Source organism: Notechis scutatus, chromosome 2 (genome assembly GCF_049901735.1).
Source record: "Notechis scutatus isolate UNSWTSFEM ecotype Mainland chromosome 2, rNotScu1.2, whole genome shotgun sequence".
Lineage (NCBI taxonomy): Eukaryota > Metazoa > Chordata > Lepidosauria > Squamata > Elapidae > Notechis > Notechis scutatus.
This window is the reverse complement of record NC_142010.1, coordinates 63,860,784-63,884,573: the sequence shown is the minus strand read 5'-3', so window position 1 is coordinate 63,884,573 and position 23,790 is coordinate 63,860,784. Positions and strand designations below refer to the sequence as shown.

At 39.9% G+C, this 23,790-nt stretch overlaps 2 protein-coding genes across 2 annotated transcripts in view; one reads left to right on the top strand and one right to left on the bottom strand.

Annotated features, from left to right (window-relative positions):
- The window catches only part of DNAH1 (dynein axonemal heavy chain 1), a 225,215-nt gene that overhangs the window by 27,179 nt on the left and 174,246 nt on the right, over positions 1–23,790 (bottom strand). The window contains exons 47-55 of the mRNA XM_087954929.1: positions 22,881–23,059; positions 21,752–21,982; positions 20,464–20,660; positions 18,483–18,618; positions 16,888–17,096; positions 15,638–15,809; positions 14,164–14,355; positions 13,033–13,143; positions 10,551–10,736 (exon numbers count right to left, since the gene is read on the bottom strand). Coding sequence (XP_087811055.1) covers positions 10,551–10,736; positions 13,033–13,143; positions 14,164–14,355; positions 15,638–15,809; positions 16,888–17,096; positions 18,483–18,618; positions 20,464–20,660; positions 21,752–21,982; positions 22,881–23,059 — 1,613 coding nt within the window. The remainder of the gene's footprint in view (positions 1–10,550; positions 10,737–13,032; positions 13,144–14,163; positions 14,356–15,637; positions 15,810–16,887; positions 17,097–18,482; positions 18,619–20,463; positions 20,661–21,751; positions 21,983–22,880; positions 23,060–23,790) is intronic.
- LOC148132048 (HAUS augmin-like complex subunit 3) lies at positions 1,843–5,922 on the top strand. The gene is made up of 4 exons (XM_087954928.1): positions 1,843–3,051; positions 4,312–4,742; positions 5,245–5,461; positions 5,707–5,922. Exons 1-4 carry the CDS (start codon positions 1,843–1,845, stop codon positions 5,920–5,922), a joined length of 2,073 nt encoding a protein of 690 aa, XP_087811054.1.

Genomic DNA, 23,790 nt, shown 5'->3' with positions numbered 1-23,790 from the left:
AAGAGAAGTGGAGATAGCACACAGCCTTGGGGGTCCCCTGTGCTGATTGTACAGGTATCAGATGTGATTCTGCCTAGCTTCACCTGCTGCTTCCTGTCTGTTAGGAAGCTTATGATCCACTTACAAGTGTGTTCAGGTACCGCTAGTTGGTTTAATTTACTTAGAAGAGTATCTGGAATGATGGTATTGAATGCTGAACTGAAGTCTACAAAGAGGACCTTGAGTAGGTATTTGGAGATTCAAGGTGTTGTAGGATGTAATGCAGAGCCATGTTAATAGCATCAGCTGTTGATCTATTTGCTCGGTATACAAACTGAATGGGATCTAACAGCTGATCCATGATGGTTTTCAGGTGGGACAACACAAGCCTTTCAAAGATTTTCATAACTACAGATGTTAGAGCAACTGGTCTGTAGTCATTCAGTTCCTTGATGGAGGGCCTCTTTGGCACTGGGATGATGGTAGAACGTTTGAAGCAGGAAGGAACATAGCATATCTCTGGTGATCTATTGAAGATTCGGGTGAAGATGGGGGCCAATTGGTCAGCACAGACTTTTAAGCAAGAAGGAGTTATCTTGTCTGGCCCTGGTACTTTTCCTGGCTTCTGTCTGTGTAATAGATCTTGCACTTCTTTTTCTGTGATCACCAGAGGTTGTGAGCCCAATGGATTGGGGCCAGTTGTAGGAGGCTTGGCTGTTGTTGGTGTGTTTGAGATGTGGGTTGTGGAGATAGGTGGCTGTAGTTTCTTTTCAAACCTGCAGTAAAACACATTCAGGTCATCTGCTAGTTGTTGATTTCCTTCTGCCTGGGAAGGAGGTTTGCTGAAGCCAGTGATGTTTTTAAGAGTTTTCCACATGTTTTCTAGTTCATTTATTGAGAATTGATTCTTTAACTTTTCAGAGTAACTTCTTTTTGCTGCTCTGATCTCTCTTGTTAATATGTTTCTGGCCTGTTGTATAGCATTCTGTCACCTTTTCTGTAGGCTTCCTCTTTGGAATGACGTAGCTGCTTAAATTTAGCTGTGAACCAAGGTTTATTGTTACTATATATTTGCAGGTTCCTTGTTGCTACACATAAGTCTTCGCAGAAGCTAACATATGATGTTACAGTATTTGTGAGCTTATCTAGGTCTGCAGAGGCATCTTCAAAAAAATTCCAATCAGTGCAATCAAGGCAGGCCTGGAGTTTCAGCTTTGCCTCCTCCGACCAAGTCTTCATTGATTTAATTGTTGGTTTAATGGTTTTAAGTCTTTGTCTGTAGGCAGGCACAAGGTGAATCATGCAGTGGTCAGAGTGCCCCACAGTTGCTCGTGGTAAAGACCTATAAGTATCTTTTACTGTTGTGTAGCAGTGGTCTAAAGTATTTTTGCCTCTGGTGGGACAATTTACATGCTGGAAATATTTTGGGAGCTCTTTCCTTAAATTTGCTTGATTGAAATCTCCTAAAATACCCAAGTTTTTATTAGAATTAACATGCAAAGAAGCCTCATTTCTTATTCTGCTTGTAAGAGCTATATTGTCTAAACATTCCTCCTCCGATCATTAGGCTAAGGTCAGGATAGAACCAATATTTGCATAAAACTCTGGAGTTTGACCCTGGCCATTGGAAACCTTACTTAGTCCATCTCTGCTTTCTAAGATGAATGAGAACATTGTCCATATTTTCAAAGACTAATGTATTTTTTATATAATATAACAAAAAATCCTAGTTTTAGGTCTTTTCTGAACAGATTTCTACTTTGAGGTGATAAGGGCTATAATTGCTCAGCTATATTGTCATGCTCTTCCTCATATGAAACAAACTTTGAATATTTCTCTCAGGATTACAGGAACAACCCAAACATGTTTACACGGAGACGCTCCAGAGCTTTCTTGATGGAAGACATTGACAGAGGAACAGAGTTTGTAGAAGTCTTGAAAACTATCTATCCCAAGGGAACTACTCTTGATGCAAAAGACTTTGACTGGCTCTTTGATTGTCCCGAGACAGAACACTTTCTGGAATGGTTCTGCAACACAGTGGGAGAAGAGAATATGCTGACTACTGCAGAACTAGAGGACTATGAGAAACTGGTAATTTCTGGGAAGCCTATCTTAGAAGGTGAAGTATTGGAAGAAGTGTTGAGAACCTGTAGCCAGTCTTTTCAGCCAACCAGTGAGCTACAAGAAAATGAAGCCCTCCCCCTTGAGTTACTTGAACAAGAGATGCAGATGTTGAAGAATCAACATGCATGTAAAAAAATGCGTTACAGCAAGCTTCAGATTTGTGTAGCCAATTTAAAGCAAAAGTGCTGCCATTTAGAAGACGAAAAAGAAAGATTAAACAGAGAACTAAAGAAGTTGCACCTAAAGCTTGAGCTAGAGAATTTTCAAAATAATGATATCCTCAGTGAGGTTTGTCAGATAACAGAAAAGTTAGAACATTGGCATAAGGAACCTGGGTATGAGCAACTAACTTTGTCAAAAGATCTAGGGCATTATCTGGAAACAGAAGAAAATTTCACAAAAGCTTTTCTGAGATTGTTTCCAAATGTTGTGACAAGTATGATCAATGATATGGAGATTAATCAAACAACTTTGGGGGAAAAGGGCCAAAGTGATATTACAGAATTAACTTCAGAATCTACAGCTCAACAATTGCAACTAGAAGACAAGAGCTTAGTTTATGTTGAGAATCCTGATAATCACAAAACAACCCTGGAAGTTTTGAAGGATCAAATTCTCTATCAAGAGCAACTGTCCAGCAAGAATAAGCCAGAATTTAAACAGAAAGACTTGCTAGGAAAAACAGATCAACCAAAAGCAGATTATTTCAAGACTGAAGGCCTACCTGTTCAGGATTTCTCTCAAAAAGGGCTGAAGACACAGGCAGAAATTGGTCAAACAAAGCACCTTAAAGATATGGAAAGTTATAGGGAAGAACTGGGACACATGGAGTTAACATATTTGTGGAGCAAAACAAATACAGTCATGACCACTGCAAGAATTAAAGGAATTTCATCTGCCTTGCAATGGGCAGAAAAACTTTTAAAAGTCACTAAGGAGAACAAGGTAGGTTAAGCCTTCAGGTTTCAGTTAACAGCCCTTTTCCATTTTTGGTGTTGATCCTATTTGGTCAGTTACTCTACTTACAGTAACATAAGGAGCAGATCAAAAGTCAATCTGTTCTAACTTTTCATTTCTGTAATGGCCATTCAGCTGTCTATGAAAAGCCCACAAGACAAAAGTCCAATAGTGTTTTGCCCTGCCACTCTAGCAGCTGCTATTAATAATCAAGTTTTATTTGTTATGCTTTACCATTATTGTTAATGGCCATCAACTACCTTATTGTGCACGAATTTATATAATTATTTTAAAGTTGTACAAACTAGTGGCTCTATTGCTATATACTGTATTTTGACACAAATGCCAATTTATTAAAAAGACTTTATCAGTCCTGAATCTTATATTACCTATGTTGAAAAAAACAAGAAGACCTACTTTCAACCTACTTTCTTAAAATCATGGCCAATTTTATATACTTCTCTCACCTGCCTATTTTTTGAAGCCAAACCTTCTCCACAATTACCTTATTATCCTGTAATGTTCCTTCAACAATTTCTATTTATCAATACCTTTTTTGGTATTGATCCTATTTGGGCAGTTACACTACTTACAGTAACATAAGGAGCAGATCAAAAGTGTAGATTAGTTTAATATTTTTTTTAAAAATGTTATTGTTGGCTCTAATATTCACAATATACTCCTCAAAATAATTCTGAATCTGTTATTGTCTACTTATTTTTTTAGTGAATTTTTAACACGTTCTTCAGGACATTAATCCTTACTTTCTCCACTAACTTCCTTAACATATCTTGTTAGCTTCTCAGGTGATCTCTTAAATTTTGCCGTAGTTCTTCTGACATATGCTGTGCACACTAACTGAATTTTCATTACTCTTTGCAGCAACCTCCAACTGTTAGAAAAAAGATCTAAACCTCCTGATGTTTCATTTCAATTTCCTTCTGCATTTTTAAATGTTTCTTTTTCTTAAGTCAATTGAGACTAGGTTGAATGTCTTTGGCAATTTTCCATTTACAAATAAATTGTTTTAAGGTCAGAAATTTGAGATGTACAGGGAGTATCTTGCTGTAATTCCCATGGGTCTTTTTTTATTAGATTCTCAAGCTGTCTTTGCAAACCATAAATGTTACTGTTTGTGTAATCTTTTTGGAGGGCATCAGAATATATTTTTGTACTTGGCAGTAAAACTGATAGAAAAATGTGAAGCTAGTAACTTTGCCTGTAAAAAATTTAATTGCTGTTTTCCAGATGAAGGAAGTGAAGAGTTTTCATGTGACTAGATGCCAGGAACAGTTATGCATTCTCCAAAGTGAGGTAGACAGAAACACCCAATTGCTTATGCCCTTGCTTCAAGGCATTGCCCGCCTTTTTCGTTTGCCAATAATAAAAGGAGAACTAGACTTGGAAATCATTAAACTTGAGTATCTTGAGCATGTACAAAAGGAAGCTATTGACCAGCTATTGGGCCAGCTCAGCCACTTTGAGGTGATGAAACTCTTGCTGATGTTGAAGACAAAGAATGTGCAATGGACTGGAACTAAGCTGGAGGGACTGATGACTGTCCTGAAAGAATCCCAGTCTAAGTCAGAAGAATGGCAATCCTGTTTCGAGGATTCAAGATTCTCCACTAAGCAATTTCCACGGATATTGATAGAGTCAAGCGATCTCACTACCTTACGGTAAAGAATGGTGGTGGAATGGCAGTGGAACTTTACTGAATTACAAGCGCCTAATAGTTACTAGACATGAAGAAAGGTTTGCTAGGTTTGGATTGTTTTGGAAAATTAAATAATATTTGACTAAATCTGAAACAAACACTATCCCAGAGAACAATTGCATACCTTTTATGGAACAGAATTTAATGGGAAAAAATTGAATATTGAGGCAGAATGGGAGAAAAGGAACAGTTTCTATAGAGTAGAATATCCATAATAGTCACATCAATAAACCACCTCTTTGTATTTCAGAAAAATATTGGAATTGTCTTAAGATTTTAATTAGAAAGAATCTGAATTCTTTCACAATAATAAAACAAGAATAAATGGACTTAAGGTTTGGTAGCAACTTTATTTAGCACATATGGTTATGATAATATATAATTATCTCCCTATTATTTATATTAAATATTCTTTGAATTAAAATCTTAAATCATTTAATTTTGAGGGCCCTTTTCTCTCTCAGGTTGTGGGAGATGCTGGACCAACCCAATCAAGAGAAACAACTTTTTCGTTCGTATGATACTTTGGCAAGCAAGGGTTCAAGATTGTGCCAGGAACTCAAAATGCTTCAAGTACAGCTAGCCACTCCATTTCCTCAGGTTCTTAAACTGGAGTCTGACAAGAAGGCACTGTACTGTTTGATGCACAATGACGCCAATAAATTAATGCTTCGTGCTCAGGTGTGCAAAGGTCCTTTATACATTAAAAGTCCTTTATACATTAAGTTCTATTCTTCTACTACATTATTGCTATATATGTACAGACATCCCAGAATACCAAAGAATCAGTCTATCCTACCATAATTACATTTTCTCCCTTTGAAATAAATGCTAAATGAAATTTGGTTAGCAAGCCCCTTTCCATGTGACTTAAACGAATTACATGCTGCTTTTCTCACATTTATTTTGACCACTTTTCTTTTCAGGAATTATCAGAACCTCTGGAGCAACTTAACATCACACAAGCTAAAATCTATCAAATTCTAATGGACACCCAGACCGACTTAAAGGCCAAACGCAAATCTCTGCAGAATCACTTCCTGAAGACGGAGCGCAACCTCTACATTTACTTCTTCAGTAACCCAGACCTTCTGAGGAAGACAGTAGAAAAAATTGAAAAGCCGATACAGGTATCTTCATGAGCATAATGGAGCCATCAGTGGACAAGAAAAGAAGAAAATCTTGCTCCAAGGTGCTCTCATATAAATTCCATCTCAACTGAATGGAAAGCTTTCGAGAGAAACATTCTGGCATTGTTAGCAGGGTAAAGTTTCATCTTCTTACCATCTCTTCTCTGAAGAATACATTAATGTCTATTACATTGGAGGCCTTTTTCTGGGAGTTGATTTGACAAAATTTATCTATTACCATCTGGGAAATATTGTACAATATAAGGATTCCATGTATAATGTTCTTCTTTTTTGGATTGTTCAATGCTACAGTATAGAATAGTAGAATATATACATGGGGGCGGGTGGGGGTGGTTTCCTTCTGAATTTGTTGTGCAGAAATTGAGATGGGATACATAAAACTATGAATATTTTAAAGAACTGAAATAAAGATACTTATAAGAATGGTATTATCAGCTTATAGTCTATCTCTCCTTTGATACTTTTTCCATTTCAATTTTTTACTTCAAAAAGCTGCCAGTGAATTCAAACACTACTGTATGTTTTCTTAGCTGTCAGGTAGGCCAAATTCAATTATTTTCCCTCTTTTATGTTGTTATCTTTTTAAATTCAGTTCTCTTAAATACACCTTTGCATATATTACTTGCGTTAGAAAGGACCTATAGAAATTATTTTTAAAAATGTCTTAATTATTTGTGAATTTTCATAGTTTAAGCAAAGTATGCTGACAAAGCTATAACCATGCTGAGATTGCATAATCTGGTTGTGATTTGGTTATACAGTATAAATATTACTTAAGTTCAGACATTTTATTTTCAATGCGAGAGAACTATCCAGTAATTTTAAGAGAGACTTGATGGTGAAATAATTACAAGCTTATTCTGCAAATATTCCTAAACATTAGGATGTTACAGTCATTTTAAATCAACCTTTCTCAATCTAGTGCCCTCTGAAAGGATTACACTACAGCATCTACAATTCCCACTGAGCATGGTTAATATTGGGGAAATAGAAAATTTGACAGTGATAATTTTCAAAGTATGGTCCGTGAAAGTTCATACATGGTCCACCATAGCCTCCTCAGATTTAGCTAACCTGCTGCTTCAATTCTGCCTCCCATCATGCACCAAACATTAGTTTAAAGCCTAACTATGTGCCCTTACAAAGTACTGGTTCATGAAAATGCAGCAGAGGTTGACAACTGTTTTGATGAATCTTACAAGTGATACTACAAAATAGTAGTATGAATAGAGAAAACCAATAAGTGAACTAGTCTTGAATGTAATTATCAACTGTGACTCAATGTGGGCAATACTAAACAAAACTGTAATCTCATACAAGCCCCCAAAAAGATTGTGACAAAAAAATATGATAATGAACAAAAATTCAGCCAAAGATCCAATTGTCCCATAGAAATTTCTACGGAAGAGCATTTGTAATCTAATTCCTACTTGTTATGGCATGGGATACATGATTCAAGCAGTAAATAAACATTTAATCTTGGATTAGAATAGTATTTAGCAGGTATATTTGACATGGTTTTATTGTGCTAAGCCAGGGGTGGGCAAACTTTTTGGCTCGGGGGCCGCATTGACTTTTAAAATTTGACAGACGGGCCGGGTCAGCACAAGATTTTTTGGGAATCGCCCCCCCCACCCTTCCCCCCCTCTTCTCCCCCTTTCCCTCCCCTCGGAGGCCCCCTGAGTCAGGAGTTGCTACCGCCGGCGCGGCTCCGCGCGGCTACAGTCCTGCGTTGCCTCGGGAAGGAAAGGCAAAAAGGAAGAGCGCGGCGGTGCTTTGCAACAGCAGCAGTGGCACCAGAGGCTCAGGCTCAGCGGCTCCTGGTTTTGCCTTTTCCTTCCCAAGGCAACGCGGGACTGGAGCCGCGCAGAGCTGCGCCGCGCGGTAGCAACTCCTGACAGCCCCAGCCGGACACCTGAGCGGAGCCCGGGCGGAACTGCCTGTTGCTGCTGCCGGAGCACCGCCGGGTCGCCTCCTCCAACCAGCCCGTCCGCCCACCGGGCTTCCCCTCCGCCACGCGGCTCGGGGCCAGGCGCGAGCACCTGCGAGTTAAAAGGAAGCTGAAAGTTGCTGGGAAGTTGCTCGGGTTTCCGGGGCTTCCAGGCTTAAACTTTGCACAGGCAAAGTTTGCAGGCAAGAGCGTCTTCCCGCCGAGGAGCCGGAAGGGTTCCGCCCAGCGGGCGGGCGGGCTGCTTGGAGGAGGCGACCCGGCAGTGCTCCGGGTTTCCCCTCCGCCGCGCGGCTCGGGGCCAGGCGTGAGCACCCGCGAGGAAAAAGGAAGCCACAAGTTGCTGGGAAGTTGCTCGGGTGCTGGGAGCAGGCTTTTAAAGTGCCGCCCGAGCAGGACCGCCAAGCCGGGAAACGGGGCACCAAGGCAGGGTAAGGCTCCACCAGCAGCGGCCTAGCTTTAGGTGGCTCCAAGCAGCCCGCTCCAAGCAGCCCGTCCGCCCACCGGGCGGAACCCTTCCTGCTACTCGGCCGGAAGACGCTCCCGCCTACAAACTTTGCCTTTGCAAAGTTTAAGCCTGGAAGCCTCGGAAAAAAAGGGGGGATCGGCAGGGACTCACCTTCGGAGAGGTCACACTCGAAGGTGATTTCAAACTCCCAGCCGAGGCCTTTGCAAAGTTCTTCTTTTCTTTCCTACCCCAAGAGCGCTCCGCACTGTTTTGCAGCTTTGGGGGCCACGCGGCGCAGGGCAATACGCCACGCCCAGCGATTTTTTTTCAGGGGCGGGCCGGATTGGACAGACCAATGGGCCGGATGTGGCCCGCGGGCCGTAGTTTGCCCACCCCTGTGCTAAGCCCAGCACAAAAACTACGTTTTCCCCAACAACAATCCTGTGAAGTAGATTGGGCTGAAATGCTGACTGGCTCAAAATCACCCTTAGAACTTCCACGGCAGGAACCAGATCTCCCCACTCCTAATCCAATGACTATACCAGACTGAGTCAAAATTGGTACAAAATCTAGCTTTGTTCAGGTGGGGAATGACTGACTTATCTTGGCTCCTATCTTTAGTACCTGGGTCACTACATTTGAAAGCCTGGGAAGGAAACAGCTTGGGGATCAGCACCACATTCAGAGGAGATGGAAACCATATCTTGATCAGATAGCTCCTTCAAAACTTGAAACTGCTATGATGTAATGGTGAAAAGTCATAAGGGGACTGGATGGCATATGGCCTAACTTTTATGCTTCAGGGAGTGAAATTAGTAGCAGTTTCAAGGACCTTCTTTATACCTATCTGGGAACCATAATGTCATCATATTAGAGCAGGGGTGGGCAAACTACGGCCCGCGGGCCACATCCGGCCCATTGGTCTGTCCAATCCGCCCGCCCCTGAAAAAAATCGCTGGGCGTGGCGTCATTGCTTCTGCGCCGCGTGGCTCCCCAAAGCTGCAAAACAGTGCGGAGCGCTCTTGGGGTAGGGAAAGAAAGAAGAACTTTGCAAAGGCCTCGGCTGGAGTTTGAAATCACCTTCGAGTGTGACCTCTCCGAAGGTGAGTCCCTGCCGATCCCCCTTTTTTCCGAGGCTTCAGGCTTAAACTTTGCAAAGGCAAAGTTTGTAGGCGGGAGCGTCTTCCGGCCGAGTAGCAGGAAGGTTCCAGCGCCGGTGGGCGGACGGCTGCTTGGGCGGGCTGCTTGAGCCACCTAAAGCTAGGCCGCTGCTGGTGGAGCCTTACCCTGCCTTGGTGCCCCGTTTCCCGGCTTGGCGGTCCTGCTCGGCGGCACTTTAAAAGCCTGCTCCCAGCACCCGAGCAACTTCCCAGCAACTTGTGGCTTCCTTTCCTCGCGGGTGCTCACGCCTGGCCCGAGCCGTGCGGCGGAGGGGAAACCCGGAGCACTGCCGGGTCGCCTCCTCCAAGCAGCCCGCCCGCCCGCTGGGCGGAACCCTTCCGGCTCCTCGGCGGAAGACGCTCTTGCCTGCAAACTTTGCCTGTGCAAAGTTTAAGCCTGGAAGCCCGGAAACCCGAGCAACTTCCCAGCAACTTTCAGCTTCCTTTTAACTCGCAGGTGCTCGCGCCTGGCCCCGAGCCGCGTGGCGGAGGAAGCCCGGTGGGCGGACGGGCTGGTTGGAGGAGGTGACCGGCGGTGCTCCGGCAGCAGCAACAGGCAGTTCCGCCCGGGCTCCGCTCAGGTGTCCGGCTGGGGCTGTCAGGAGTTGCTACCGCGGCGCAGCTCGCGTGGCTCCAGTCCCGCGTTGCCTTGGGAAGGAAAAGGCAAAACCAGGAGCCGCTGAGCCTGAGCCTCTGGTGCCACTGCTGCTGTTGCAAAGCACCGCCGGGCTCTTCCTTTTTGCCTTTCCCTTCCCGAGGCAACGCAGGACTGTAGCCGCGCGGAGCCGCGCCGGCGGTAGCAACTCCTGACTCAGGGGGCCTCCGAGGGGAGGGGAAGGAGGAGAAGGGGGGAAGGGTGGGGGCGATTCCCAAAAAATCTTGTGCTGACCCGGCCCGTCTGTCAAATTTTAAAAGTCAATGCGGCCCCCGAGCCAAAAAGTTTGCCCACCCCTGTATTAGAGGTACATGTACCAAATGAGATAGCCCAATGTATCATGCAGAGAGTGAGCTACTCTAAAAATGCTTGTACCAAATTTGTGCTAAAATCTATCCTCTTAATTACCTCAGTAACATCATTTTTGTTGAGATTCCTCAAGCTGGCGAGGGCAGCATCCAGAGCAGGGAGGGCTTCTGCCAGGTCTTTCTGTGCATCATCAGCAATAGCCTGGGCAGTTTGAGCTTTCACTTTAGCTTTCATTTCTTCTGCTTGAACAGCATTTCTTGTCTCTTCTGCTACAGCTGTGTCTACCTGCAATAACACAAATGTGTTTAGGACTGTGTGCAATCTCTCTCTCTCATCCCACTGAATTTTTCATTGGAGAATATAGCTTAATTGGTTATCTACAGTGGTGGGATTCCGCTGGTTCGCACCAGTTCAGGCGAACCAGTTGTAAAATTACACCCCCCTCCCAGCTATCAAAGGAGATCCTGGGTACTGCGCTGCAATGGAGAATCAGGCAATGGAGTGGCCAACATGAGGGAAGGAGAAGGCCGCTTTCCCTCTTTCTTCTCCCTGCTCCTCCTTTTTTCCTCGTGCTGGCCACTCTGTTGTCCATTTCTTCATTGCAGTGCGGTGCCCATGATCTACTTTGATAGCATGGGGGGTGGATAATTTAATAACTGATTTATTAAACTGAGTCAGGTTGGCTGTTGCAGGAGGCTCGTCCTGCATGTGACTCAGAGCTGGACGACAGGGCTGGGCCACACCTCCCATAACAGCCAACCTGACCCTGGGCAAACCAGTTGTTAAATTATTTGAATCCCACCACTGATTACCTATATACATTATAGTCGTTGTAGATACTTTTTCATTGTGCATTTTGTAAAATGTTTGGAATCTATATCATACTATGGTTGATATCAAGCGGTATCATCTCTGAATGGCTAAACATGATGAGAATCTAAGAACTAGAGAAGCTAAAGATTTTCAAATCCTGATATGCTGTAGCAATATTTTATTGATGTACATTAATAACTATCCCTAAGACAAATGTAGAATAAGTTAAATTCTTTATAAATTTGCCTTTAGGGTTCAGTTGATCTTTAATACCTATTAGCAATAATTTTATTTTATTTAGATACACAGAGAACATGTAACAGAAACACAAGCAATATTAAAAGCATGATTCTATGCACTTTTCTTGAGAAGAAGACATTACTATCAATCAAGGTTGTAAATCTAATTCAACAATCTAATCATTTTAGCTTTATTGTCTTTATTTTCTGGAAGATTTGAAATAGTTTAAATACATTTACCGCTATAATTAAGGCGCAGCTATTTAATAAAAAGTTGTTTTCCCTGATAGTGAACAGAACTGATGAAGATGCAATTGTGACCAAAATTTTAAGCTTAATGGGATAACAAATTGTGCAACATACAATTATTATTAAGGGAATGAAACTAACTTATTTAGCGTATGGTGATGGTACATTAGCCAGGAGACTACAGTGTTAATACAGAGTAGTTATTTAACAGATTAAAAAAGTTGGAAGGAACTTTGTAGGTCATCTATCCAACCCCCTGTTCAAGCAGGAGACTCTACATCAATTCTGACAAATGGCAGTCCAGTCTCTTCTTGAAAGCTTCTAGTGATGAAGCTCCCACAACTTCTGAATTTGGCTTCCTAAGACTTTGAGTCCCTTTGGTTCACACTCGTGCACTATTCAGAAATGCATAATAGGAGGTGGACTAGCTCTAGACTCATTCATCCAGTGCTTTTTCTCTTCATTGATGTTGCCTCATGTTTGGGCACAACATTTGGGCAGGTCCAGCACTGATTGGGTTCATACTTCCACACAAAACAGTATTATTTTTCTCACCAAAGTGGTATCAATTTATTTACTTGCCTGTAGCAAGTTGGAGTGGCTCAACGACCACAGAGTGTGGCACAATCTTCCCTAACTCTTGCCCCTCAGAGTTGAAAAAAAAACCTCAACCCTTGCAATTGTCTAGCAGAAGGACTTCAGTATTAGAGGAACTGAATTCCAAGTTACTTGGAGGGCATCAAATTGAACACTTGGAGGATGGAAGGATAATTGAAAATGCAAATGGAATGACTACAGAGACTGAAATGTCCTTTGGCATGAAAGGTTGCTGAATGAGGTTATTTGTGCTATGGGGTAAAATGAATTTCAACATTTCTAAAGGAATAAATGTAAATTCCCAATTCTTAATTGCATGAAAAATCATTTTCAAGAACATGGCTTAAAGAATACATTTTTACTTGAGAAGCAACTGATATGTTGAACTAAACGTTTGGGTACTAAAGCAAAAGCAACTCAAGATATTTTGTCACCTCTGTAAGGAAATATAAATGGCACTCCTCCCTTGTATAATAAAGACAACAATAAACAACATTTTGTGGCTCTTTAATGATATTCAACCTATACTTCCCTATTCTAAGTGCAGGCCATGGCCTAGACGAAAATAACACAGATATGCAATATAAATGCTGCTTTCTTTAACACAGGAACAATGAGATTTAGCATTTGCACATAATATGTTCACCTTGCACTATGAAGGTACATTGCAGAGCATACAGTACCTGTATTTGTTCCATGGTCACGAGCGTGTCTTTGGCAGCCTCTGCCAGCAGGGGGCGAGCTAATTCTAGCTCTTCCTGCATTTTTGCTACATCATCTGCTGTTCGCAAAAGCTGGAAGGAAAGAAAACTAAATATAAAATCCATCAAGGTGAATCTCAAATGAAGAGAAGAATGTAGTGATCATACTTGAAAGAATTTAAGTGGGATAGAAATTATTTTCTCTTGTATCCTGAGTGTGTCAGTACCCTACATGAACCAAACAGCCTAGTAGATGGGATATGGGTAACTTGTAGAATCACTAATCAAGGCAGTCTCCTGATTAGAGATTCTAGTTTGCACAGAATAATGTGGTTATACTTGTTATCAAGGTATTTCAGATATAAAATTCAGTCAGAATAAGTATTAGTGCAATTTTGAGCATAATGTAACTATGCCATGAACTAAATGGTAAATACAGATGTTTAATTTTGGATGACTCTTGTCAGTTGTAGTTATTTTTTACTTTAAAGTTGGCTATTCCATTGTCAGTTTGGCTTTTCCATGGTTTTATTATACAGTGTCATGTTTCTAATCATCTCTAACTTTCTCTGAAAGTAGTTTATTCATGAAATGTCTAAATTTTCTTTAAAAATAAACAGAATTCATCAGCATCAATAGTAGCATTTTCACATTAATTAAATCTAAAGCCTGAGTGACATCACTTGGATAATTTAGTCTGATCTGTTGGAATCGTCACTGATTTTATTGGGAAGCAGGTTCAGAAACTTAGGCTAGATCCAATTTTAGAAAAACAAACTCCCCCCATCCCAAAACCAGGAAAATGCTAGGCCAGCTTTATTCAGGAAAAGATAGCAACAAAATGTTTAGCTTTCATCATTCTGTGTACATATGCACACACATGAAGAAAAAAATGAATGCCTGTTTATATCCAATATAAATATGTTAGCAGTTATGGTGAATATGGTGAGGAGGAGGTGATTTTGGTGTAGTAAAACATTGGGTGCAATTTTAAAGCAATATCAAAAGTTGCTTCAGGACCTTTCCATACAGGAATCATTGTGACAATCCATTATACGAAGTTCCTCTAAAAAGAGGAAGCAAATCAATGCAAATGTTTCTAAAGAATCCCACCTTATCCAATCCACTCTTCATCCTATTCTTGGCATTGTTGAGTTCCTGTTTCTTTGTTCCTATCAAACCAATGAAGATACCGAGCAGCTCCAAATAGCTTTTGGGAGTGACATAGTTATGCCTTGCCAATTCTGCCAGATATGCCTTGCACTTAATTGCAACACTCTGATGAATCTCTACACACATTTGAATCTACAATATAGAAAACAATTTTAAGAAACTCCAAATACTTTTTAATAAAGTAGATTTTCGAACCAAATGAGATTATTTATGGAATACATATTTTAGGAAAATATAAAACAGAACATAAAAAATAGCCCACATTCCACTATTAAAAGAAAATGCTCTAAATTCTAATAATTATTGGATTGGAATCAAATAGAATTCTTTATTGGCCAAGTGTGATTGGACACACAAGTGCATAAACTCTCAGTGTACATAAAAAATACATTCATCAAGAATCATAAGATTCAACAATTAGTGATAGTCATAGAATACTAAATAAGCAATCAAAATCATACCAGGAAACTAAATAAAACAATATAATGGTAAAGACACAAGCAACAACATTATAGTCATAAGTAGAAGGAGATAAGTAATAGGAAATATGAGAATAATAATAGTAATACATAAGGGTGGGATTAAAAAATCCCAACAACTGGTTCTCTGCCCGGTTACTGGGTGGGCATGGCCTACCAGTAATTCCAGGAGAGCCGTTTTTCACCTTCCCCAGAGTCCGGAGGCTTCCCTTGGACCTCTGGGAGGGTGAAAATGGCCTCCCCCCAGGGTCCAGAGGCTCTCTGGAAGAAGGAAACAGGCCCGTTTCTGGACGCCCGGAACTTCCGGGAGGGCTGTTTTTCACCCTTCCAGAGCCTCCACGTAGACCCTGCACTTATCTGCATCCAAAACGGGCCACGTGGAGACACCTGGGAAGGGTGGGGCAGGATGGGCGGGGACAGCCAGTCTGTTCAACTACTGGTTCAGCAAGCCAGATGTAAATTTAACATCTGGTTTGCCTGAACCAGCCTGAACCAGCTGAATCCCACCCCTGCTAATACAGTCTTAGTAAATAGTTTGACAGTGTTGTGGGAATTAATTGTTTAGCAGAGTGATGGCATGCAGGAAAAAAAAACTGTCCTTGTGTCTAGTTGTTCTGGTCCAATAATTATTAGAATTATCTGGTGTTCTATAACATCAATTTGAGGGTAGAAGTTGAAACCATTTATGTCCAGGATGTGAGGGGTCTGTAGATATTTTCACAGCCATCTTTATGACTCATGCAGTACACAGATCCTCAGTGGAAGGACCTGTGTCTTTGTTTAGCAATCAGCAATAGAAATAGCACTTAGAATTACATACTGCTTCATAGTGTTTTATAGCCCTCTCTTAGCAGTTTACAGAGTCAGCCTATTAGCTGCTAAACTTTATACTTTCTTTCACAGAATGCCAAATTTGTTTCAAGAGAGGTATTTACCATGCCTTCTAAAACTTCAGGAGTAACCTCAGCATCTGAGATATCTTTGAAAAAGGAAGCAGCAACAGATTCCAAGGCTTCTGTAGGCCATTCGTTGAACCAGTCAATGGTACAGCAGTTTACCAGAGATGGGAACTGTCTGAGCCGTGCTCGGAACACCTCCCCAATAGGACTAAATTGTCAGGAAACAGAAAAGAGTAAGAAAAGTTCTTGTTAGAACAGTTTGTATCAGTTTTGTTCTATTGGAATACATTAAAGGCAGGAAAGGCTGTCCTGGAGACACAAGGAAGGGTAGCGGGTTCCATTATAACTGAAGGTGGACGCACTATGCCTCATAAGCTTTAATCCATCTAGTATCTGTAGACTTGAAAGCTTGGTCCAAGGACAAAAAAAAATCCCATGTTCTCAGCACTTTATTTCACAAAGATTAGTAAGGGAGTTTGAATTTACGGTAATCCAAAGCAAAATCTTGAACTTTAAGTTTTAGCTACTGAGATATGCAAAATAATGTATAAGGCCTGGAGTGGGTGTGAGGGGGAGAAGCTGCTCAGAAGAGACACTCACTCAAGGAAATACTTAAGGCAAAGCCAAGCAAAGTCCTGCAGTAGCAGCAAAAATAATAATGGAATTGTTGTTTCAGAACCCCATGCTGGTACAAATAAGAAGATAGATACACTAGATAGATTAGATAGATACACTCTCCTTCTCCCAAACTCTAACAAGTTCTAGGTGCCATGGTATTTTCTCTGTAATGGAAAAGAAAGTTAACATATCTCACAAATTCTTCCAAAACAGGAAAAATGGCAACCATGGCATATAGAGAACTTTTCAAGGTGCAGGTTTTAATTCAGGTCTTCATTTTGCAACAGTGGTAGGAGAAGCTTATAGACCACATGTGTAATTAAATGGGCAGGACTAGGATGGAAGTACCACTGGCTCAAGTATTTTTTGCGTAGCATGTTGGGGCAAATGTGAAGAATAGAGAACTCCCTGTCTTCCTTTTTATATATTTTTAGATTAAAGTCCCCTAATTTGTAGCTATGTCGGCCTTTTGGATGACATCTCTCATTATCCCTGCAGGGATGAAGTGTTACTAGTCACAAATTGCTTTTGGTATTAGCTTGGGAAGGTTGCTGGGGGTAATTTATGTAGATTTCTATGATATGAGTCACCATTAGAAGAGAGGAAAGATTCTGAAGATGAAGAGTTTCTTTTTTCCTGTAAGCCATATGTTCCAAGTTAGCTCATACCTCATACATAGTACAGTATGGATATTACTTCGCACTCTTCCTGTATACGCAGCCATCAGGTTGGCCTTGGTAGGTTGAAGTCCCTGGTCCTGAACAATTGGTTTCATAGCAGTCATAATCTGGTCTTGCTCATCTAGGCCATACAAGTTAGGTATGTCTCCTGAATTCAACAAATTGTTGATATCCTCTAGGAAGGATTCACTTTTGATCTAAAAAACATATAATGATATTATTTCATTGTTTCAATTTTCTCCACGATCTCTCCAACGCATCTATTTTATTTTTATATTAGCAGATTTTATTTAACCAACCAACCAACCAACCAACCAACCAACCAACCAACCTATACATTGAAAGATTGAAAGATTCAATATCCCTATTTTTCCTTCTCTTCTTCTTCTTTTCCAGTACATGTTAGGGATATGCCCTCCCTGAATAGCCTTGTCACATTATTTTATAAACTTTTTTCTTTCTTTTTTGACTTCCAAAAACTATCATATAATAGAGTTTACGCTAAAGTTGTAACTGAAAGTAGAATACCGCAAGAATCTTATTTGAATATCAAATAAGAATTGGAGGCTTATATTACACCTCTTTTCCACGAACTATACTGGCTACTGATCTGCTTCTGAGTGCAGTTCAAGTTTTGGTTATGATTTTTAAAACCCTTAATGGTATAGGTCCAGGCTGCCTGGTGAACTCTCTCATCCCACTAAGACTAGCCTATCCTATTTATGCTGGAAGAGAAGGCTTACTGGGAACTTATTGGTAAAGAACTCCAACTGTTGTGATCCAGAAGAGCGTTCTCTGCTGCATCACCTGCCCTTTGAAAATTCCTGCCCTCTAGTGCAAGATCTACCTCAATTTCCTATCTTTCTCTGATTCTGCAGGTTGGCCTGGGGATCTCATGGGGGAGTTCTACTCTAGAGGTGGCTGCACATTGACAGCTGACTCCACCTCCCCCCCCCCCTCCATACGTGCCATCATTTTTAGCAGTTATATTGATGTATTTTCTTTGTTTTCTTCTTCCTTGTTTTCTTTTACTGTTTCTATTATATTACTTTTGCTTTGCTTAAACCTCCTTTTTATTTCTTTTTTTTATTGTTGTGAGTCGCCTAGAGTAACCCCATGGTGAAACAGGCAGCACATACGTGTCCTCCTCCTCCTCCTCCAGTTCCTATGGCTAATTCAAGTACTTTTTGGAAATTCTAATAGGACTAGTCAGATACAAATATTAAAATACTAAATATAAATGCACATATGTTTTGCAATAAACCTTCCTTCTCATGTAAGGAATGGATGACAGGCTAAGAGTGAGAGCCATATCACAGAGGTATTACAAAGATTCTAAAATAAGCCTAATAGTTTTAATTTTATGCATGCTTATCGGGGATTAATTATCATTGAATTTAAGGAGAATAATACTTAGATAGATATAAATAGTACAGGATTGCATTATATGAGAGGTAGTTGAGCTGGATAGGCCCATTGTTGGGACTCTTCTGAGCACACTATTATTCATTTAAGAAACATGCTAATTAGTACAGTACATAAAGAAATTCCAATCCTTGAACTTTGCCAATAGTTTTGCTTACCTGGGTATCTGTAAACAGAAATGTAATAGAGAGGCTTTGCAAGCCAGCTTTCAGCATGATCTTTTTGATATCCTCTCTCCACTCAGCTGTTCCATAGTTCTTTGAAAGTTCTATCTGGAAGCATTCATAATCAGCTCTAAAGAGAAAGGAATCTGAATCAGGACATGAGTTACTCCTGTAAAGATGTTACTAAAGAACATCATTAGGAAGATTTCAAACACTGCCACCATTTTTTAAATATTTTCATTACAAAAGTTTATTTTATTATTTATTTATTTATTTTTGTCATTTGCTTAGAAGATAATAGGTATAAATAAAAACATAGTTATGAATACATGGATACATATAAGAAAAAATAAATAAAAGAAACAATAGGACAGGGACGGTAGGCACGTTGGTGTGCTTATGCACGCCCCCTACAGACCTCTTAGGAAAGGGGTGAGGTCAATAGTAGGCAGTCTAAGGTTAAAGTTTTTGGGGTTTGGGGAAGAAACCACAGACTCAGGTAGAGTATTCCAGACATTGACATATTTAAGGTCAGTTCACAGATAATGATCTCAGGAAGAGCAAGCTCCTGGGTCACTTGGATGTAAGGACTTTTTATAGAACATAGCAACACCACCTCCTCTATGGATTTCACAATCTGATCAGTAAACATGATAGTCTATTACTGTGGAAATGGAGTCAGGGAGAGATGCGTTGAGCCATGTTTCACAGACAAATATAATGTCGAATTTAGCTGTATTTAGTAAGAGGAGAAATTCAGGTATTTTATTTACAAGGCTTCTTACATTGAGAGGCTTGCATTTAAGGCCAGTTGTGGTTGGAATAGAGATAGTTAGGGACGTACGTGCCTAGTTTTGAGTGGTGTTGGATTGGATGGGGTGGGTTTGGATGCAGAGTTGTGGGTTGTGTGACTTTCTTTTGATGCAATCAGCTCGGTAGTCAATGTATAGATCCTTTTCTCCATTGTCTAGAGTTTTTGAGTTCTGCGTGGAGTTCACGGGAGCTTATTCTTTGCAGTATGGATAAGTCTGGTCTTGAGAGAAGTTTTTTGTGGTTGGGATTGGTTTTTGCAATGGCGTTTATTGTACGAATGAATATGTGTTTGCTGGACTCATTTTTGCATACAACTCTACAAAATCTTGGGGCCACAGAGTCGTCACTGTATTTGCACCCAGGGCCATCTCTGGTTATTTCAATGATATCTTCAGGAGAGATGTTTGTTGTATTTGAGTTGCTTATGATATCGCGAACTTTGGCAATGTCGTCTGATTCGTTGGTGTCTTCGAGACCAAATAAGATGGCATTTGGACGTTTCTGTTCACGTTCCATGGTGTCTCTGATGAGTAAGGAGATATTATTTGTGGAATCATTTGAAGGAATAGTAATTGTTTGTGGCTGTGGTTTGGTGGTTATTTTTGGTTGTTGTGATTGTAGTTGAGGTAGTGGTTGTGGTTGTTGTGGGATTTAATTTTGAGCTGATAGGTACTCACTTATCTGTGCTGTATTTTTTTTTCAAGAGAGATTAGGCTTGCTTGTATAGTTGTTTCAAAATGTGTTGCTTATTTCTTTAGCAAGAAATATATTGAACAGGTTAAAATCTGCTTGATAAAAGTGTACGTTTTTTCTGTGTGGACTTATTTCTATCATAAGTGTGGTTATGACTTATAGTTTGGCTTATGGAATTATTTTGCAATGACCCTCAGTGATCAGATGAAGTTGTTATTGCTGCCTTGCAAAAGTGATCCTCCCCCCAATATGTTAGTAACATATCCAGATGATTTTGTTGCACTTCCTACCACTGGAAACAATCATCTATGTCTTCAGTGATGGAATATATATTTTATTTAGTTCCTAATTCCTGGTTTCTGATATGTGGCATGCTAACTTGCAAATCCAGTCTTCAAATAATTTGCATTCTAAGCAACTTGTCACAGCTTACTAGTGCAGAAATGAATAACATGCATTCATATCTTACATATGAGATGCCAGCTTAGTCAGCGATTGTCTTCCACTACCACCAACACCCAAGAGAAGAGCATTGCCCAATGCCTGGCGTAGAATACGTGTGATTCGGCATATGTGCGCCAAAGCGTCCATGAATAGCACTAGCTTCATCTTAGTAGTATTGATCTGATTGTATTCATCCATATACTCTTCTATCACATGTATAAGCTGGGAACAAAGCAAAATGGAAGAGCAATAAGACCAGTCAGCTAGGAAAGACACATTTTTGGAGGCCAACTTAGGAGAAGTGCATCCCTTCTCTCTATTATTATCAAATGCCACTGATGATAATAAATGAAATACTGTTATTTGAAAGAATAACATTAGAATCTGAGTTCTGAAACTAATATCTTTTAGGCAACAAAGGGAAACACTGACTTTGATATCTGAGACCAAACATGGTACACGTAGAATTAGAACTAGCACCCTTAGTTTTGTTGCAATGATCAGAGGTCATATCAACAAATTGGATAATATTTCAGAATAAAGTTCATTGTTTTAGCCATGATGGATGGACTTGATTAAGTCATCTATCTCCTCATAGCCTCAACTATCTGAGCAACAGATGTGACAAACATTTGCTTACCAAAGAAGCCAGAATAATTAATGACTATAATTCATTTGGTGATCAAGAAAGAAAGCATACTGTTATCATTATTATTTCTGGCTACATGGCAGTGAATGCAAAGGACATCATTCCTTATTAAAATCTTTACATTTTTACCCTCTGCTTAATTAACATTTTCTCAGTAAGTACTCTCCTTCCACTTGGGAGTTCTGTGGGAAGGGTAATTACTTGCAAAGGTCAGCTGTAAAGATTTTAATGGCATTCGCTGCAGTACTATGAACATAAAACTTGTTCTCTTTCCTAGTTTATTGCATTTTTCAAGCGTAAGTACTATGCTCAAGTCATCTGCATAGCAGATTCCCAACTGTTCTTTATTACTTGCCTAAACACCAAAAGAAGCAGGGGGCTTGGGGAAAAAGTGCATAATCTAGGTCTGTTCTATCCACTTTCATCTATCATTCTCAGCATGCTTCTAGAGTTCAGTCTATCCTTGCACAACCTTATTCTTCCTATACAGAAAATAATACATGCTTTTAATATATGCATCCTGTGTTAGCCCACATGTGCAATATGTCTGGAATATTTCTCCAGACTTTATGTTATCCTTAACCACACCTAAATTATACATTGTGCAGGGTGAATTAAAGACATAGCAAACAGAAGAAGCAGAGAAGTATCACTTGCAACCTACTTTCTCTTTGCTATCAATCAGTTCATAAAGCTTCACATCAGACCCAGGCGTCATGAAATCTGCATAAAGAAGGGGCTCAAAAGGAACAACTTCATAAAAGCTGGTTTTCCATTCCAACATCATACCCTTCATCAAGTCATCAAACCAATTTCGATCTTCATCATTAACTAGACGATCACGGAACACACGACAGCTTTCATGATACCACAACCTCAATAGGGCCAATTTATCCTGGCAAAGAATTATAAAGAAAGTCTTTAGTAATGTTCCATGTTTGGTTTCCACGGGACCCCAAAGCATTTCTAAATCACATATGTAGGGTAGGTAGCTGTATAAATTTCATAACCAAATAAACAAACAAATAAGTAATATAAATAAATAAATAATCTTTTCTTTATATACTGATCTAAACCCAAAGCTTGATTTTCCAAAAGGCAACTAGTTTCTTGTTTTTTTTTTCTTTGAAAACATTTCATTTCTCATTCAAGAAGTTTCTTTGGTTCTGAAGTTCTAAAGAAACTTCTTGGATGAGAAGTGAAACATTTTCAAAGGAAAAAAACAAGAAAGTCCAGTTGCCTTTGGAAAAAAGCACCTTTGGGACAACCATGACCTGGATGCCTGAGAATCTCCACAGGCATTGGTCTAAAGAACCAGCAACTCAGAGTAAAGATAGCAATTACTAGAATTTTCCTTAAAGAAGGTTAAAATAAACATTATCTCATTATACAGCATTTAACCATTTTATGTACTCCATTTCCCAATTTGTTGTACTTATTGAATTATTAACAATGTGATAAATTAATAAACAAAAACCTGGTATATATCTTGGTGCTTGAGTTTGCCATTTCATATTAATCATGGATAGTCTAGATAAAATGTGATTGGCTGAATCATGCAGATATGATTCATTTGCTGTTACCACCAAACACACAAAAAACTATTTCATTCTTTAAAATCTCAAATACACTTTAAGTGAAGTCAATGTGAATTTCTACATTTAAAAAGTCATTTTAATGTGATCTATGAGATACACAGAAAAGGATATTGATCAGGAAATTGATTAATTAGAAAATTAATTACAAGTCCCTTTGGTAGGCATTCTAGCCAATGTTATGAAAACAGCACTCACCACAATTTTAGCTGGCTCTGCCACCAGCATTCCTTGGAAAACCTTGGAGAGATCCCTTAAATTAAATGTGTAATGAGATTTTGCTGGAGTGGGCAACAGTTGGGATGTAATGGTTGAATACACGTATATTGTAGCATCAACGAGAGGTTCATTTAGATTTGCAATTTGAGGACATCCAGCTAAAAGAAAACAAAATTCCTGATCAGTCTTACACGGAGGACTTCTCAAAAGAGATAAATTGAGTATTGGTTGCATGACAATATAGAAACCTGGCGTGGGACAAAGCAAGATAATTATTTCACAAACAGATTAAGAAAATATCCTATTACCTTTATTCCTGAATCTACATTATACGAAAGCTTTATTTGTTGTTCAATGTTCTTTTCAATCTGTCTTAAAGCTGCTAACATTGTACCTGGTCATGCCAAATTGGAATTCTGCTCTCCCCCCCCCCCCCAATCCTCACTAGTTAACTTAGTTCTTTCTTGGTTCTAGTATTTTGGAAAATTTGGTTCCATTTCTGTGGTCCACTTCTATTTCCCCCTTGTTTGTTAGATGCTGTGTGTAATCAAGGGAAAAAGCAGTCAGAGCAACATCCCCAAGAGTAGAATGTGTGATGTCTGCTTGCTTGTTTAAAATATTTATGGATAAGCATATAAGGAATTCTTGTGGTGATGGCAGAGATTTGATGGCATGACTTATGCATATAACTTAATTTATAAAAGACCAAGGTATTTATGTTTGACAGGAAAAAATGGAGTGAATAATTGCTTCTTATGTGCATAAGTGGTGAAAAAAACAGAGTCAACAGGGGAATTTGTGCATCTTGATAGAATATTTCCTTAAATGGGAAATGAATGAAGAAATTTGAAGACAGGAAAATGCTAACAAAAAGAGAGTGCATATAATA

What these genes read in the sequence shown, in the direction of transcription:
- LOC148132048 (XM_087954928.1), top strand. Translation starts at nt 1,843, where the DNA reads ATGTTTACACGGAGACGCTCCAGAGCTTTCTTGATGGAAGACATTGAC. An exon ending in AAGTCACTAAGGAGAACAAG is followed by an intron (nt 3,052 to 4,311) that starts GTAGGTTAAGCC and finishes GCTGTTTTCCAG; the next exon opens with ATGAAGGAAGTGAAGAGTTT. An exon ending in AGCGATCTCACTACCTTACG is followed by an intron (nt 4,743 to 5,244) that starts GTAAAGAATGGT and finishes TTTCTCTCTCAG; the next exon opens with GTTGTGGGAGATGCTGGACC.